The sequence below is a fragment of the Podarcis tiliguerta genome (assembly GCF_965153285.1).
Source record: "Podarcis tiliguerta genome assembly, chromosome: 3".
Lineage (NCBI taxonomy): Eukaryota > Metazoa > Chordata > Lepidosauria > Squamata > Lacertidae > Podarcis > Podarcis tiliguerta.
In genome coordinates, this window is record NC_139536.1 from 52,753,619 (window position 1) to 52,773,024 (window position 19,406).

The following is a 19,406-nucleotide window of genomic DNA, read 5'->3' on the forward strand; positions in this document are numbered from 1 at the left end:
TGCAGAATCTATACCTTAGCAGGATTTCATGTGCTAAAGTTCTTTCATCTAGAAGAGTCTTTCTTGGGGTAGACCTGTTTTACATTTCCCTCTCCCACAGTAAACAAAACACACCTTCCTTTTCAAGTCCCTAAGCTCTGGGGGTTTTCGGGGAGTGTGGGAAGAAGTTTCCATTTTGACCAAAGACAAGTTCTTTGAACTAAGTACAATGCTGTTGATGATATATTTTGTACTTGAAATCTGTCAGTTTCATGCCAGTAAAGGTGTAGAGGAGTGGTGATAAGAGGTAAAGAGAGGTTCATTTGCACGGGGGTGGGGTGGGGAATCCAACACTAATTCTTCTTGTTATAAGTTTGTGGGTGTCAGACCCATTCTAACCCCTGGACACAGGAAATGTTAAAATATAAGCAAGGGTAGCTTCCTGTGTTGAGGCAATCACATGGGTGATGGGCCACTGGAACAAAGGAAATGTGATAGGCCCTAAAGAGAACAGAGGAAAGGGGGCTCTGCGCCAGTCAGCAAATGGATGGGGTCCCTCCTCTACCTTTTAGATAGTGAGAAGCAAAAAGTCTGAGGGCAGTTTGCTGTGATGTGACTAAGAGGAAAAAGCTGCAGGCTGGAAAGGCAGAGAGAAAGCCATGGCTGATTTCTGCTTGAATCCAAGTTTGTGGCAATTGGAGACACAATAATGTTGTTGGTGTGGTGATGCTGTGAACCCCTCCATCGTAGGCTCAGGTTGTATATATGTGTACATAAACCACATATCATTGAGACACCACAGTCTCCGCTGTGCCTCATTTTCAAAAGGAAACACGAACCCTGGGTAGGCGCCTGGGATCTCACCACTTGGAGATAGGGATGGCATGCAACTGTATCTTTTTACTTTGGTTTTCTGTCTTTCTAGAGTGTTTATATGTTGCAATAAAAGGACACTAAATTGCTATGAAAATTTCCTAGTTTTTGTAAAGGAAAAATAATACTTCTCGTCATAGCTGGAAATGAATTTTCCTATCATAACGCGCACCACATAAAAAATGGACAAGAAGGTATATTTGAAGGTATTTATGAATGGATATATGATCCCATACCAAAAAAGGCAAAATTGCTCTAGTTCAAAATATGTTAATTTGTTGCAAGTGATTTAATTAATTTAGGAAAAGAATAAACAACACTAGAACAAAAAATCTCAGGACACTTAAGACTAAGTTTTATTATGGCATATGCTCTTATGGGCTTGAGCCCACTTCAATAAATGAAAGAAACGTTACCCTCAGTTGGCAGACACACATAACATGCAAATACGCATGCATGGGCACAGAGGAAAAATGTTTTTTTAAAGCAGTGGTCATGTAATATAAGGGGTTGCAGTAGGTCTGTGACATTCCTATACAGAGCCCAGATGTATACATGATAAGAACAGTATACCCCATTCATAACAGCAGCCACTGTGATAATACTATCTTTTTACTGTAATTTAACAACTGTAGTGGGAAAGAAATCCAGAATACTAATTAAGCCCAAATTGAATAGAATCTACTTTACTGATAACATTTTGGTCCAGCAATTTCACACTGGAGCCTCTGCTTTAAGTCTTTTTTGTTGAAGGATGATAACTTTGACGATGCTGAGAGGTCAGCAGTGTAGTGACACGGGAAAATGAAATGTTCTCCTACTGGTTTCTGAATGTTGAGATTTTTGTTGTCAGATTTGTGTCCAGTTTCTCTTGTGTAGAAACTGACCTCTTTGTTCTAAACAGACCACGGAAGGGAATTGTGGCAGGTGTATATGTATACACACATACACACATACACACACACACACACAGACCCCACACATAAATAATACTGGAAAATGAGTAGATAAGAGCCACTGATCATATGGGCTGTTGTTTTTAATACTATCATCTGAAAAAAAATCTGGGGACCGAGTTCCTGTGTCAAGCTATCTGTTGCTAAACCTGGCCTCTGCATTTCTTGTAACTGTAAATAATATATTCTGAGACATTAGCAAACAACTTCTACAGTGCCAAACAGAAGCTAGAACTAGTCCTCAAAGAAAAGACGGAAGGGCTGATGCCACTGCCATCCATCTGTGCTCTTGGTCTCTTTGTTCCTTGCCCATGTGATCTCTACCATCATAACCCTCTTACTTCCTTCTGAATCCACTAACTGCTCCCATTCCTGATTCCTCCCTGTCTTTCAACTCATCTCCCTCAATATTCTTTCTTCATTGTTCTGACATATTCATTATTGAAACAACCATTATTTCTCCTTCCCTCAGCCCTCTATTCCTTCTTCTTCTTTTCTGCCAGCTCTCATTCATTTTCTCTCCCTTGCCTATCACCACCAAAAATGTCACCATGTTCTGTACAAATGATGAAGTGTAGGTGAACACACAACATATTTTTGCAAATGTCAGTATGAAAGCATATAGGTTATATAGGTTGCTGAAGATTAACTGAGGGACTTGATAAATTCAATAGGAATATCCCAATCAAACAGAGGCTCTGGAGGTCTAGAGCAAATAGTAACTACATCTCCTTTACACTTTAAGAAAAAATGACCAATGTTCCTGCAGTTCTTCTGCTTACCAGGAGATGGCGGCTGAATCTTAGGTTGTTTCTTGGTATCTCCCGTGCTGAAGACTTCTGGAGGGGGCTCCTCCCCTCGTTCAATCTTGCATTCAAAGGCAAACAGGTACTGGATATATTGTTTTTTCAGGGAGCTGGCTGCGCTGCTTGAAGTGCCAACATTTAGGTTGGTTGCCAGCTCACGCCACTTCTTATTTTTATTAACCTAGCATAAATAAATAGCAGAATCAGTGGATTGCAACCAAGTGGACTGATGAAAGCCAGGAGACATTTTTAAAAACACAGCACTTAATGCCTTTGTTTGTTTGTTTGTTTTATTTGCCTCTTTTAACTAATGCTCATTACTCCCACACTCATTTGTAACACACAAACGGCATTTACACTTATAAAACCATTAAAGAACCTGTTGATAGCTATACAAAGCACAGTATCTTCTGCCAGGCATCCCTTCTCTACTCTTTACACTTTGGGGAGGGCTGGGGCTTGTAATGTGCAGTTAGCCAATCTATCTTCCACCTAATATGTACTTATTCGCTCTGGCACTCAAACAAGCATGCAAACTCCAGTTATAAACAACAGTTTCTAAAAACTAATTTAAAATGGCAATAATAAGGCCTTTTTTCACTGGTGAAGTGCTTTGACATTGATATAAAAAATTAAAACAAAAGGCCAGGTCTCTTCCAAAATAGCCACTAGTTGAAGGATCATTTAGCTAGTAATTCCTAATTCAGGTGCTGTAATGCCAGGGCTTCTTGTGATGGAGATGAGTGGTCTCTTTGCAGAACAAGATATACAGTCAAACAAGATTCAAAATGAATTACAACCAATTTGGAACATACTAAGGTGATTCAGTGAGTTTCCTTATTGAAAGCCTTACATATGGTGGCCGACTAGAATGAATCTTGCTTTATGCCGTACGATATCAAAGCCTGTAAGTCTTAGAGCTGCACAATGACATTTTTCTGTGCTTGTGATGAGAAAGAAGTGTATACCATGTGAATTCTTGCAAACTACATTCCAATACTGCGTATACCAGCTCTGAAACACAGGTGCATATGACAAAACAGACACTTGTGCATTTTTCACAGAAATGATATACTGAGATGTATCCTCTATAGCTGCAGTGGAAAGACATAATTATTATTTATAGTTTCTAATATCTATATGCTAGCCAAGAAAATACTTACACACATATGCTCAATAAATCCAGAATAGCCCTGGTTCTTAGACTTGGGTGCTGCTAACACAGCAGTCTGACTTCACCCCCAGAGGCGCACTCCATTGTCTCTCCAGACAGATGGATGCCAACGAACACCAAGACATAAGTATTTCTTACCTGTGCTAAACCTCCAATCTCCTTAACACAGACATACAGCCTGAAAAGATCTAGTGGCTTCTTGCCTACAGCAGGCAGACTGGCCACAGGCGTCCCCCTCTCTTCCATGAAGTTGAGATACCGATCCACCCACATTCTGCGCTCTGGTTCGTTTCCCAGTTCATACATTTTTGTGATCTTCTCTCCAGTTGTGGTAGACGAATTTGATTTCTAAAGCAAAAGCATTTTTTAAAAAAGCATTGGGGTAGGGGGCAAGAAGGGAAAAGATAGTAAGAAACTCACAATGGTGACAAAGAGAGGATGTTAAACTAAAGCTATCACACAACAGGCAGGAATGAAGGCTACTAGTTCAGGCACAAACAATGCATTCTGTCCACATGCTGCAGTTTGCTCATCTGATTTTGTAAAACAAAGGGCCCAAACTCCCCCTTTTATGATTTTCTATGTTTTGCCCTTATACATGAACTTTGGATCTCAGAAGGCAAGTTTCTGATGATGCCTCAAGTCATTCATAACGTAGCTTCATTAAGCTATATGATATAGGTGGAAAACAAAAAGATTGCTTGGAAATTCACCTTAAAATGAGTGCCACCAGATATGAGAGTGAAGAGCTAAGGGTGGGAAACCTACACTTCAGAAGAAATAATCGTAGAATGGAACATGTCAAATCAATTTTGCCAAATCTGGTTTCTTGCTATATCTGGCTAAAAAGTTGGTAAAAGTAAGTCAACACGGTTATTAAAAATGTTCTCACTCAATTGCAGTGCATGAGCTGTCAAAAGTACCTTTTATCAGTTTTCTAGGGTCTTCCTATGGTCTTCTGAGCTCAATTCTAATTCTGTGTTGTTTATGAAACCCTAACTGTCTCGAGTCATTCAAACATGACATATCATTTCTTCCCCTACATCCCTTTGTACCACCTGCATGTGAAGCTGAAGGGGCAAAAACTCTTTAAAATGATGATAGCAATAGTTGCTTGATGTTGGGGCAGTTGCCAAGGTCTCATCTGGTTTCACTGACTTCCCTGCTTGGGATGGAGTCCATTGTTTTTAATTAACCAAATCACCTTGGCTCTATAAAACTTTTTTGCTTTATATACAAAATTCTCATTTATTCGCAGTGATGCTTCTTATGTAAAGTTGTTGGTCACATTCTGAAATAAAGGACAGTATCAATTTGCTTTTAGCATATTTACCAAAGGGACACTTATTAATTACTTAGGTTGAATTGGGGTTTACTAGATGCAAATGGAGGGTTGCAACAGGAGAATGTGGCGCATCTTATTGCCTTTCCTACTGCTTAATTTAGGAGGATATTAATTCTTTATCAACTTTGCCCTTAAAAACAATTGCATAGTAAGCTATTTTAGTGAATTTTTAAAAAGGCAAAAAGGGCTATAGATATTTCACATGTATTCACAATATCATTTTGGATACATCAATATATTTGGAATGCAGGGAAGCAAACAAAGAAATGATTTATTGCCCCCAAATAACTAATTATTGCAGCCAACACTACTATTGTTAATTAATTTTTATATTTTCTTGTGATTCCACATGCTCAATACTTGCAGCACATGTTATCCCTTAATAATATAACCCTTAATAATTTTTCACTCAGCTGCCATTCCAATTGCCTATTACAAGAAACATTCAGACTTAATGGCCAAACAAAGGTTTTTCAATTTTACACAGTGAAATACTTCTTCTTATAAAGCTATATCATCAAAAAAGGGGAAGTAGTTTACCGTCTTTTCTTTGCTGGGCACTTGTACTGTCTACATAAAGAAAAGTCACTTTTCAAAGAGATGGCAACAGGCCACAAAGTGACAACATAATCTGAAAACATTACTATTTACAGAAGGAAAGAAGGGCTTCTCACTGCAGGAGCTTTCAGGCTGTCAAGCTCAGTGAAGTGGGTGCAATTTTCCTCTAAAATGAAATATTAACTTCAGAAGAATAAGGAAAAAATCTTTCCAAAGAGGGCTTGATTTCTGCTGTCTGCACCCCACAGCTAAAAACATTAAAAATTTCACATTTTGCACATGCAACTGCTTGGTCAAGCACAGATTACAGAAGCTTTGTATGGCCAGATTCTGCCTATAGAACATACTTCCTTCAAGTAAAGTTTTATACTTCACAATTCTAATATTTATTGCATTGTAAAATCGATAAACTATGAACTGAAGTCAGTGCAAAAATTAAAGCTGGAGTAAATAGTAAAAAATAATGAATGTAGCCTCAAATGGTTTTGTTGATGTACAGCAGGGTAAGTAAAGTCATTGTGCTGGTATTAAGTTAACCAAAAGTATTGCTTGATGAAAGCCTTCTGAAACAAGATGAGTAAATAATATAATTTCTGTATCAGATGTCTGTTATCCAGTATTTAAAACATTTGTGACTGGAAAAGTATGCTGATGTACGTGGACAGTAGTTGTGCATTTATTATTCCAAACCTGTCTGTTCTCAACAGTTACATTGTAGTGAACATTTCTTCCCATGTGTTCATGCAACACACCTCTGCAAGCATGTGCATCTAGCAATAAATAGTCACAGGTGAACTATAGCAAAGTTCAGTGCACATCAATTTTTGAGTGCCTGAAAAATTCTGAAGACTGCATAGCCTTCATTGGGGGAGCATTCACCATCCTGTAATTTGTATATGTTATTGTGCATGTCCAAAATCCATAGATTATCTTGCATATATCTGGTCAATTTCCAGAATGGTAGCTAAACTAGTGATTGTTTATTATAACTATTATAGTGTTGCCCACATTTACTAACTTATCTCTGTATATCTGGACATTAATTGAACACATGGGGTATTGTTAACATTCCCTGGTGATTGCGGCTATCTTACATGTTCACTCTGTTATATATTAATGGGGGAAATGGCTCTCATTGTGTGAGGCAGAATCTGTGTACACAGAAAGACTGTATATGGCAGGGGTCCCTGGAGGGAAGCAATGTGTATCTCTTCGAATATAGGAAGATACCTTATACAAAGACCAGGCCTAGCTTAGTATTGTCAACACTGACTAGCAGCAGCTCTCAGGTGGGAGTCTTTCCCACTTCTACCTGGAAACACTAGGGATAAGACCTTTTGCATGCAAATCATGTGCCACTGACCAGCAGCCCTTCTCGGTATGCCTTCGGGGTACTACAGATACTTGGCTTTGCATACTGATGATACCCACAGTGAAGAATTTAAGAGTTCCGAATTTGTGTGCTCACACACATATTCTCTCAAATATGCCATTTATTGCTATCCTATTTATGTACAGAGTAAACATAAACTGATCCTATTAACAGCAGACTTGAAGATACCCAGTTTGAAATTCTCTCAGTAGACACACAACCCAGTGTCTTCATATTTTCCCGAAAAACATGCCAGCTCTAGAAAACCTCTTTGCTAGAAATATGTGAAGAATCTGACCAGATGTTGGATATGGTTTTTGGCATCTTCCAGCCAATTGGTATAAAGAATACAAAGCTGCTATCCTGAACACCCAGATCTGATAATTGATAAGGTTAGTAAAATCTGCTAACCAGATAATTTGGTAGCCCAAATATATCTATATAATTTAGCACCCTGATCTGAAATTTGCTTCTTTGAAATAATTTTCACTGGATTATGGTAAAAGGAAGAATATATACCTAAACCAAGTTATTTCTTTTCTGGTTCCTTAAAACTTTTAAACGCAATCAAATCATAGAGATGTCTTCGGAGAAAGTTTTACAATAAATTCTAAGAACTATATCTGAAGTGAGTGTTTACTCTAAATTGAAAACAGAAAGGTAATTACTCCCACCTTCTCTATCCTCCCAAAAATCTGAAATGGTTCTCTTTAATTTATGCGGCAACAAAACATGCATTTCTAACAGGCTCCCCTGGGGATGAATAACAGCTTAAAGAACTCATGAATACATATTTTCTACCGTAAAGATGTTCTGCATTTCCAGAAATATTTAAAAAGACTGACTGCCTATGCACTTAATGCCTCTCTGTGCCCATTTAAGGAAAAGTAAAATACTCAAGAAAATACAATAAATTTCCTCTTTGTAGAGTCGTCCATTTAGATAAGCATTCAGGCATGGCCAGTTTTGACATTAGAGGGAACACACACCACCATATGCCTTCTGAGACTCAAAGTCATTGCCCTCTTTCCCTAGTTCCTCTCTACTTTTGTTGATGTTTTCACACTAAGGGCTATGAGCACATATCTCCAAAAACCCTCTAGAACATAATGCACTTATTTAAAATATTAGTTACCTCTTTTTCTTTTTGCATGTGACTTTTGTGCTGGTATTCATTTTGCCCACTGATAAAAACTTAGCAATCTACTCTTAGAGAAACAATTTGCCTGGAAATATTGTTTTTCATTTTTGGGACACCGGATTGTTTTAATCTTCACGAACCAAACCAGATAAACACATGGCTGTCATTAAAAGCAGCAGCTGTATGTATATCAACCCTGACCTTTTCCATAATGTCTAATACAAAGATGGGGAACCTTTTTCAGCCCAAGGGTATGTTATCCCATAGACAACCTTCTGGAAGTCACGAGTGGCCTCAAAACACAAGTGGGTGAGGGTCACAGTGGGCACCCAAATGTATACCATCTATCACACCCACCCCAGCCCAAAGCAATTAGGCTTGAAAGGGGAATTCTAGTTTTTACATGCCTGATTGCCAGCGAGAGTGATCTTAATGGAGACTGCAGCTGGGTTGATGGAGACTGAACACAGCCATCGTTTGGCAGGAGGTTATTTTCAAGTCTAATTGCAGCAGGATAGGGTGAAGGTGGTGAGTTTTGGAAGCGGAGTTGTAGTGTGTTCCTTCTGGTGCAGCAATTAGGCTTGAGAATAGCCTTTCTGTGGCTCCAATGGAAGGCTATTTTCAAACCTGTGTGTGTGGTTTGGTTGGGGAAGCCTCTCAGTTCTCATCTGGTTCATGGGCTGGCAGCTTCCCACTAGTACATGTGCCTTAATATCATCATATTCAGTGTCTCTCTGCCAATGGCCACCAGTGATATGGAGTGGTACGGGGAAATGCAGAAGACTAGAAAATTGGGGAATTGGTATGTCCTTGTATTAGACCGCATGGAGGTGGTAACTAGACCTGGTGCTGCTGTTTTGGGAGTCAGCTGCATGTCTTTTTCTAAGTTTGGATCAAGTATTTGTCTGATGAAATCAGATACTAAGAAAATATTTTTAAAGAAAATATCTTCTTAGAGATCATTCCCCCCCTCCAAACCCTTTATACAATATTTTCTCTTATTATCTTCTGGAATTTTCTGAAAATTAGGATTTAACTGAAGACCCTTCAGTATGTTTAGTGATCATTGCAACTGATGACATGAACACCCCATTCTTCATGCTGTCAGGACTCCAAAATTTATTTAAAATAAGTTATTTATTTGTCTAATGAAATTGCAGTGGTTAAATAAAACATGTTAAGATTTTAGGAGGAATTCAACATTATGATTGTTCTGTCAACGAAAGCACTTCGGCTTGCTAGATGGAAAAAATTCCCCTCTCCTCCCCCCTGCATTGTTCAGGGGTGTGTGTGTCTCCCAACTTCCCAGAGCCAATTTGGGTCGGGAGCATGGGGGGTACAAGAGGAGAACATGGGGTGGAAGCCTCATTGCATTAGCAGGACTTGTGCTGGCTTCCACTAGCACAATTGTTTAGTTGAATTAAAGAACTGTAGAATTGGAAGGGATCCCAAGGGTAATCTAGTCCAACCTCCTGCAATGCAATTTGAATCCATAGCAGACCCTGCTTAGATTTGCAAAATGTGCTAGCAGTTTTATTTCAGCGTCATCCTATTCAAAATCATTTTGTGTTTAATGAACAAATACTTCTGAAACTACAATGCTGTCTGAAGACTACGTGTGTTTTTTAAGTGCAAGTGGATACTGTCAATTTGAAAAAGTAACTTTCCTGTAATGTATAAATACAATTTTATCCTGTATAATATTTTTATGACAGCAAACAGGTTTGGGTATTTGGAGATTATGATTGCTCCAAACTATAATGTACACTCAGAAATCACCCAATTCCTCAAGAAAGAAGAGTTTTATTCCTGTTTTTAGATGGTAATGCTACTCAACACCCAAATGGGGGAAAACAATTTTGCAAAGAGTTTGGACCCAGTAACTGAGACAAAATGTCCTTAACCAACACAGTTAGCATGCTCTGTAAGCTGATGCATTATGAGAAATATGTTTTCTTCACAACATCTGCTGTATTACAAGAAAAGCCAACTTCTGAGATATACATAAATTTAATCTTCTTTTTATATAAAAGGACTGGACTAAATTTTGCCCTCAGCCAAGCAAGCTCTGTTCCCCCCTAGAACCGAGTCAAACAAGGAGCTGCAGGAACATAACTTAGGGCAGAATTTAGCCTCCTCTGTCATTACAAAGAAAGAAAATCCTTTAGTGGATAAATAATGAAGGAAAGAATCTATAAAACAAACAAGCAAGCATTAAAATATAATAAGTACAAAAAAACCAAAACAAAAGCCAGAGCCACTTACAGGGCTTGATGGAGTCTTTGGCCAGCCTGGGCTGCCAATGCTATCACTTTCATCTCCATGAAATGAGGAGATGCTAGCAGAACTTGGGGACATTGGGGAAGGGACTGGCAGGTTGCCTGGGGTTGGGGGCTGTGAAATACCCTGAGAGATGTAGCTATCCTGTGGTAGAGGAATAAAAAAAGAGGACAAAGGCAGGGCAAACTTTATTAAAAATGAAAAAAATACATCCAGTTTAAACAGATTGACCATTCTTTTTCTTTTTAACTATATAAAACATAGAGAGAGAGAAACACACAGAGACACACACAGAAAACACATATACATGTAAATAAATAAATATATAGATAGATAATACGTAAATTATCAAAACGACATTATTATATAATTTGGAAAGTTTGCTGGATGCTTGGCTGAAGTCGCTATGCCACCATGCTTCCCTCAAGCTAAATGGAGTATCAAGCATGGGTTTCCCCTTATGAGATAAAGAGAAAAAAATAAATAAAGCTGTTCACCTTATTTTTATCAAATAAGGCAGGAAAGCAAAAGTATGCTGCTGCTGAAACGGCCAAAACAGGAAGCTATAACCGAAGATAGAGGAAATGGCTGCAAGTACCAAGGTAAGACCCACTCCCCGCGCACCCAGTGGCGTAGCTCAATTTCCCCACAAGGTTTTCCGTATGTTCCCTTGCCCCCGCGAGTTACAATGCCATAAGAACTAGTAACTTTCAGATCCACACAATGAGGGGAAGAAAATAAAACAACATAAAAAAACCAGATTGCATGTGAATGGAAAAGAGCATGCGGGATAGAACAGAAAAGGGCAAGCTCAAATCAGAGAATGAAGGACAAAATAGCAGAGTTCTGCTGCGCCAAACCAACATCACATGCAGGTGAGGGAAGTACCTTTTTGCTCTCAAACTGAGGAGGCCCGTCTTCTTTTCCATCTGGCTTGAGAGGGATGGGCAGTTTGGACTCGCCTGGAGTCATCATATCTGCAAGACCCATAGGGGCTAATCAAAAACAGGTGGTACAATTTAGCATCAAGGTTGACTTCTCGGTATGTCAAAAACTGATGATGCAAGAAACTGGAATATATCAATACTCCATCTTTTACAGAGGCTGAGAAGTCCTTTAGATCTCACAAGTTAAGTGCTATATGTGCAATAAGAGAAAATGTCTCCAAATTAGTACACCCACATAATCACTCTACAAACCTGAAACACAGTTTTAAGGTCTAATTTTAATATCTAATTATTGAGTGACTCACTTTAATAACTGACAGCAATATAATCCAAACCATATATGCTTGCCATGGTAATGCTGAAAAATTGCGGACAACTTCATTAGGCACCTCTTGGATTTGTGGAGTAACAAACTATGTTTGATTCTTAAGTCACTTTCTCAAGCACAAATGTTTTCATTATGAAAAGCTACTTTGGTTACTAGCATTTTAGCAGTCACTATATAATGCATACTTATTATGCAATAATACAGCACCCCAGAGTACCCAGGCCCAAGGCTGAGTTTATAGCTACCTGGAGAGTGGCAGTATAAGAGAAACTGATGATTTGGTTTTCATGAGAGCATTTTCAGTGCCACCAGTGTTGGAACAAGTTCCTTTGTACTTTCATAGATGTGAACAAGCACCAGATGACTTATGGTCAATTTGAATGTTTACTTCATAAGTTTAGGGCTGCCATACATCCAGAATTTCCTGGACATATCTGGGAGTTGTCTGCCGAAAATAGTGTCCAGGGGAATTTTCAGAAATCTGTTAAAATATCTGGGAAAATCCGGGCATATGGCGGCCCACATTGGAATTTTAAAAAACCCAGCTTTTGTCTAAAAAAGCTCAACAAATTTCCAAAAAAAGCTCAACAAACACAAGAAATACTCCTGCTTCTGCTTCCCTCTTAATGTCCCATCACTGTTAAACAGATCTTGCAGGTGGATTTGTGTTCTGACCCAAACTCTTTTGCCCACAGAACTCCTTCATGGGTCAGATTCATGTGGCAATGTTTCATATATGGCTTCATTAGTGGAAAAACAGAAGTGCAAATGATTCTCACATCAGCTGTTCCAACTAATAAATTAAGGTCTGAATTGGCCCTTGTGGTATGTTATCTGAGTACCACAATAAAATCTGTATGATTACACTATAAAATATCACATAATATTTCTCTGAGCCTCTTAGTTGCCAAATCCCAAGCCTACAACCTACTCAACTACATTCTTCAACTTGTAAATTATTCTGTAGATCTGTTCTGTGGCCGATATGGGTATTCAGCTATTTTCCTTCTTAAAGAAGTCAGCTGGGAACATAGCTGAATGCTGATCATTCTCGTTCAGATAACACTTATGCAGACACTTTCCAGAGGTGTGCCAAAGAAATGTTCATTTTCTTCTCATTGTTTTGAAGGTGGGAAAAGTGCAGTATAGAGCTATTGTCGCATTTTTCCTGAATTTCATGTTTCAAAGCCGAAAGTCAAAAGAAACATTCAGATCAATTATGTATATTGTGTTTTCTCTGTACAGTATAAAACTGTGTGAACAAACAGTGCAAGCTCACACTGTGGAATGAATCCTTTAAAAACAACAATTTCTAAGAATGTACCACTGGACAAGTTACTGTAGTTATATGTTGTTCTTGTATTTACATGAAAACCAGTAAAATTATTTGGGAAGGGGGGAATAATTTCTTAAATCCTCAGCCTACCACATTCCAAAGGTTTGAGTGAGAGCAAAACATCTTGATGATGTGATTCAAGAAACATCCCTTTCAGCATTTCCTGTCATGTCTCAGCCTTTTCACTTCTCTCTAAAATGCCACTACACAAATCATTTGCCTTTCCCATTGCTTGATCCCCTCCTCAAATCTGTACATGGTTTCCCATACCCTCCTTCATCCAGGATGGACTTACCTTTATAGGTCTCCAAAACCTTGCCTAAATCTTTTGGTCCTCTATTACCAATTATTATATCCTCCAAGTCTACCATTGTCAGTTACCCAAATGTTTCTTACTCTCTGACTTCACACATTTTCCCTTGCTATCCCCATGCATCAAAGTCCCTGCCCAATATGTACATAGTGTCATCTCTCACTTTTTCCAAGAGGCCTTTGCTTTAAACTGCTGCAAGGCAACTGCAAACTCAGATCTAAGTCCTGTTGAGTTCAATGGTCCTTACTCCTTGGTCAGTGTGGTTCAGATTACAGCCTAACCTTATACACACTCAATTGGGAATAAGCTCCCCTGAACTCAGTGGGACTCACTTTTGACTGGACACGTATAAATGATTGTATTGTAATATTTTAAATTTGCTGTTCGCATTCCTTCCTTCCTTCCTTCCTTCCTATTCTTGTCTCTGTCTCCCCCAATTTGGTGTATTTCCTACTATTCTAGAATACAAGCCTTGGGGGCATTTCACTTTCCCCCTTAAGAAATCTGTAGAGTACTATGTATACGGTTGCCACCGTAAGAGAGAGAGAGAGTATTCTTAAGAGTATTTGCAATCTCCATGGAATATACAGTGGCAAAACCTAATTTTAAAGTATAAGCATTTTTGAACATTTTTATTTTCTGCTACATAACAGGTAAATATTATTAGTTGAACTTTCATTTCTGTTATTACCCTCCAAAATAAAAAGAAGCCTGCAGACCTCAATGCAGTCACAAATGTGAGCAAAAGGAGCTCCACATTTGGTATAGAACATATAGCTAACTAAGTTCAACACATTTTTGTTAACTATGCAAAATGTGTTTAAAAATAGTAGACGGAGAAGGAAAGGCTAAATAAATTATGATGGATATTGCAGAATAATAAAAATCTAGCCTGATTATTATTGGGCTGCTTTGCTTTTCTGTAAAATGATAATGCAGTGTTTTACTCAGCAGCCAACATGTGGGAGAACAAGCCAAAGGGGAAGGGGGGAGCTTTAAAAAAACTTCACAGATTGCCCACTACAAAATGATTATTGCACATATTCATGTATTACTATGTTTTAGAAAATAATTAGTTTTAATTACAGCAGTGAGAGAGCAAGCAAGACTCTGGCGAATAAGCTGGCAAGCTTCATGGTGCTAATTTGCTAATATCTTTAGCATCACATCACTGCAGGTTGGGAGAACGGCTCTGCCAAAAAACCTACCCAGCCATGTGCCGCGCGAGTTTACAGCTAACTATATACTCAATACTCATCTCTGAACTGCCATAGGCTTATTTGTAGGTTGCTGTGGTGCGTTTGTAGGCCAAACAAGGCATTTGAAATATTGTAATGCGGAAATTACTACAGTACTTGGCTTTAAAAAAGTAGTTTCAGTCTTGTATATTTAAAAATGGGAACAAGATGTCTATTTCCAAACAATGCAATAACTGAGAAACAGCCAGTGCTTTTTATGAATGGAAGTAAAATGATAACGAAGCAACCAAAGAGTGACTAAATGCACAAGGCCATCCAAGTTGCATTTCTGACCTCACCCATTTGCTCTGGAGACAGCTGTGGGACTTAGGGCAGAAGCAAAAGACCACTCTCCTTGTGGCCAGCATTTTTCCTACTTGAATTTAACTGCAGTAGTGGGAAGACTGAATTTGGTTGCCAATTCACTAGCTGCAAGTTTGTGTGATGCCATTGAAAGCTTTCTGAATGGTGCTGGAGTGGTTATGTTGTGCAGAACAGCAGTTTGTGCTAGCAGCGAAATCTTCAGGTGGCCCATTCAGCTGCTTGCAGAAGGATTTGCAAGGGTTATAAAATCTGAAAATTGTAAATAAAATTTTGAGTAATTATGATCCAGAGAAACAGGCTGGGCTATAGAGCATTTGACATGTACTTCATATGAGCTGCCCCAAGCAAGCAAGAGTGTGTAAGAAGCCTTCCATGTGCGTTACTGGTGTGGATTCAGATGCAAATCCAGTTGCACATCAACATCTGCATTGCATTGCACAGGACTAATTGCTCACAACAACAGCTGGATCTAAGTTACCATGTCATCTTGAGAAAGAAGTACTACTATAGACTTTTGTGTAGCATCCATAGGTATTTCTTTATCCTTTGTTGAAATGCTTTGTAAAGACTTACAAGAATGCTTCCAAGGGATTTGCGGCTGGTATCCCTTTGCTTTCTAGTCCAATGACAAACTGAGGGTATTATTTTGACCCCTTTTCAAACAGTGAAAGAACACTATTGTCACAATTCCAGCAAATTAAGGCACGTGCGTGCACACACACGCTCTCTTCTCCAGTGACCCTAATGATCCTGCCCACAAACTACAAATATATAAAACATTAAAAAGAAGAAGATAACAGTGAAATCTGTGATTGAAAAAGAGTTGCAATGTAGAGTGAATAGGTTCCAAGAACTAGCCCCAGGCTTTATTATAAGAAGTTGAAAGTCGGAATAATTTAAAAAAGAAAATATGGGTCAAGGTCCTGTTGTAGCTATATACCACACCAAACTTAGCTCACATGTGAGTTAAACTGCAGTCAAGTATCATAAGACTATCTGTATTCCTGGGCTAGATGCCATGCTTGTCCTATAGGAGAGGCAATGGTGATCAGTCTATGGGGAAACAGCCCACAGCAAATCATTAGGCTGAATTTTGGATTCTTCAGGAAGAGCCCAGGTCGGGACTTAACAATTCTGGGTCCAATCCACCAGAACCAGTAAAAAATTTTGATTACATTTACTTTCCCTTCTTCCTCCAGATGCTGCTGCCTCAGACTACCAGCCTAGCACTGTCCACTCCGACTGAGAAAGGAGTCCCTTTCAGTCCTCCTAAACAAGACCGTTCCTGGGGATTGAAGGTACAACTGTCTGTGTGCAAACCATGGGTGCACTACCACACAATGAGTTTAAAGTCACTACAACCTGGTGAGGTAGGTTTGGCTGAGAGATTTGCACAAGACTGAATGCTAGACTCCGTATAAACCTATGTTCCAAGCAGCCCAGTACTTTAGCTGCCACTGACCCAATGTGGTCTTAAGCCTTTGTAAGAAAACGTTCGGACGGTTTGTGGCCTTCGATTTTAACTGTGATGCTGTAGCTGTACCAAGGTGTTTTGGGTTGTATCAAGTGAAACTTGGAAAATCACACCCTATCTGCTAGAAAAAGTAAAGGGTGGATTTGGCTTTGAGGCAGGAAAGAAAGAGAGGTGAGTGCTCATTGCTTTGTTTAAAAAGGAGAGGTTGGTGGGTGGAACAGCTCAGGTCATTTGGTCTTGCGGACTAAAACATACAGAAAAAGCAAGGTTGCTGTGAGGAGAGTAAATGTGTATCTGCAGCAGAATCTAACAACGTTACACACACACCTGCCCTTTATTTTAAAAGGGACAACCTGACCCAAAACTTTGCAGGAGCTCCAGCCCAGACACATATTGAATCGAGCTGTATGGGACAGTTTTGTGCATATATCATTTCAGCTCCTGAGATCTGGTCCTTGCACGAAGGCTCACTTTAAGCCCAGTGATATGAGCTTGGCAGCAGAGCTCCATATCAGAGTATATGCCCAGAAACATCCCACCCCCCAAACATTTCTGCAATGTAAGGCCATCTAAAAAAAATGGATTCTGAAGTCTGAATCAGTAGGAGACAGATTATGCAAAACTGCATGACTGCCCAGAATAAGCAGCTTTTCACAGCACAGGATCTCTGTGCAGTCACTAGTTTCCCCTTGTGCCTGGAACAGCTTCATTTGCCCAAATGTGACTCTGTGCATGGATCGCCTACCACCGTAAAAGACTGAGGATTTCTGCACTGTATACCCGAGTGTACACTGAGCTTTGGTTTGAGGCAAATGGCTGCAGAAACTGCAAATGTACTTTGGTTGAGACACAACTGGATTGAGCGGCAAGAAAACCATAAGCAATAATAATAATAATAATAATTTTAAAGAAAAAGTAGACAAAGTAACACTTTTTGTGCCTGCAATAAAAATTGATCATAAAAACCTACTTGCATTACAGGTATATTCACATGCACTTCGTAATATTACACACTGAACTACCATTTTCACTAAAATTCAAAAATGAAATTAATTCCCACCATTGTTAACAAAAAAGGGGGAAGCCTTCTGTTCATCTGTCTTTTTGAAGAAATTCCTTCACTGCTTTCTCCTAAGCCCCCTCCCCCTGGCATTATAACTGAAGAAACAGTTGTCATATTCATAGTCACACTGATTCTATTTAAATAATTATTTGCTCACTGAAGCCTATTACACAAGGGAGGTTTTCTTTCAGAGCATCGGAGCTCTACACTAGTTAAGAGACGTTTTCTGTATCTGCCATGTTTTCTTAACGGAACAGGGAGATGGCTGAAATGACAGTCATCTAAATCGGTGTCTGTAGCACTGTTTAAATTCCACTGGCAGAGCTGCAACTATTATCTTTTGATTTTTATGTTTCCTGCACCAGAGCTACAATTTGGGGCAATAGGGACCTCTCTGAAAATGCTGTCATCTTTCCTGTGCCCATTCATAGTACATACGGGCATGGGTGGTTATAGGACAAATGCCGGTTTCAGGTTTGGCCATGATCCTGAGGACTATGTTTCTACATGTAGCTGAATCTTTCTATAATGTGCAGCATGTGCTAATAGTGGTTAAGACCATTAGCCCAAGGGGGGGGGGGGAGATATACTGGACTAGAACTGGTCTGACTCAGGTTGTGCACACATTGCTGGCTTAAAACAGATCAAATTTGTTCTTTTTTGCTGTGTTTGCACATTACTGTACATGTCAGCAGACTTTGATGTGTATCACAGTTGCCTGCTCAATGTTCACACCATTGGGTTGAGACAGGGCAGGTATGTCTTTACCTGATGAGCAATTCTCAATTTGTATTGAAGCTGTTGGGGTGTGCGTGTTTATCAAAATGCAGTATTTGGTGACTTTGGCCCATTTACTATCTCTCAGACTAGTTACCTCCCAGGATTGCTGTGTGAATAAAAGGGAGGGGAGAGAACCTTGTACACCATCCTGAGCTCCTTAATGAATGAATAAGCTTGGGAACAGGGAGATAGGGATAACAATTTTCTCAGCTCTTGATGGAAAGCAACCTGATTATATACATGAATGATGGCAAAAACTTATATTTAAGTTAGTTTCTGGAGATGAAACCAGACATACAGAATCCATAGAGTCACCACTTAAAAGTACAGCCAAGCACCACCGTGGCTGAATCCTGGAAACTGATTCCATTGCTAAATTCAATAAGTAATAATAAAGAGAGTAATTTAGATTAGGGATAGAGTGGCCTTCCTTCTTCACTGAATAATTTCACTCAAGATCTGGGGGACCGAGGCTTCCAGGCAGCAGGTCATGCTATCTAGGGAAGCTTGAGCTTAACATCTCCCTCTCTTCCCACTTTCTAAAATTCAGCACTAAATATAAGAGGTGGGCAATTTGTGGCTCTCCCTATGCTGCTGGACTCCCATCAGCCTTAGTTATCATGGCCAATGGGCAGGAATGAGGTGAACTGTAGCCCAGAATCAACTGGATGGCCACAGGTCCCCTACTCTCTGGTATAAAAGTTTATCATATAAGTTGCCCGCACCCACATGCCAAGGCAGTTATCTAATGCCTTCAGACACATGGCTGAAGCCAGCATTAGCATCCTTATATATATGCTTGGAAATATGGGAAGTGCAGGGATGGTAATGCTGGGCTTCACCAAATGATCAAAGCCAGCAGGCAGCTGCCAATGGGACATTCTTAAGTGGCTGTCATGAGGCTCCTGCTTGTCTGAATCTGCCCTTGTTTCTCCGTCTCCGTCATGAATTTGCTAAGGTAAAATAGCTCACCAGTAAAATATTTTCAAACTATGTGCACCAGTACCAGTTCTTATAATGATGATAGTATATTTCCTTGGAGCACAAAAAACTGTAATGTTTTGTGATGCTGTGCTTTCACAGCTGATGAAATATCCTCCTCTCAACACTTCCTGATCA

The 19,406-nt window shown here is 39.4% G+C and overlaps 1 protein-coding gene across 18 annotated transcripts in view; it reads right to left on the bottom strand.

Moving 5' to 3' along the window:
• Positions 1-19,406, bottom strand: part of ARID1B (AT-rich interaction domain 1B) — a 345,246-nt gene that overhangs the window by 26,977 nt on the left and 298,863 nt on the right. For 11 of the 18 annotated variants that reach the window (XM_083433948.1, XM_083433944.1, XM_083433957.1 and 8 more), the window contains 4 exons: positions 11,373-11,479; positions 10,470-10,628; positions 3,927-4,136; positions 2,591-2,795 (listed from right to left, as the gene is read on the bottom strand). In XM_083433948.1, coding sequence (XP_083290074.1) covers positions 2,591-2,795; positions 3,927-4,136; positions 10,470-10,628; positions 11,373-11,479 — 681 coding nt within the window. The remainder of the gene's footprint in view (positions 1-2,590; positions 2,796-3,926; positions 4,137-10,469; positions 10,629-11,372; positions 11,480-19,406) is intronic. The other 7 variants (XM_083433947.1, XM_083433945.1, XM_083433943.1 and 4 more) reach the window with 3 other exon arrangements.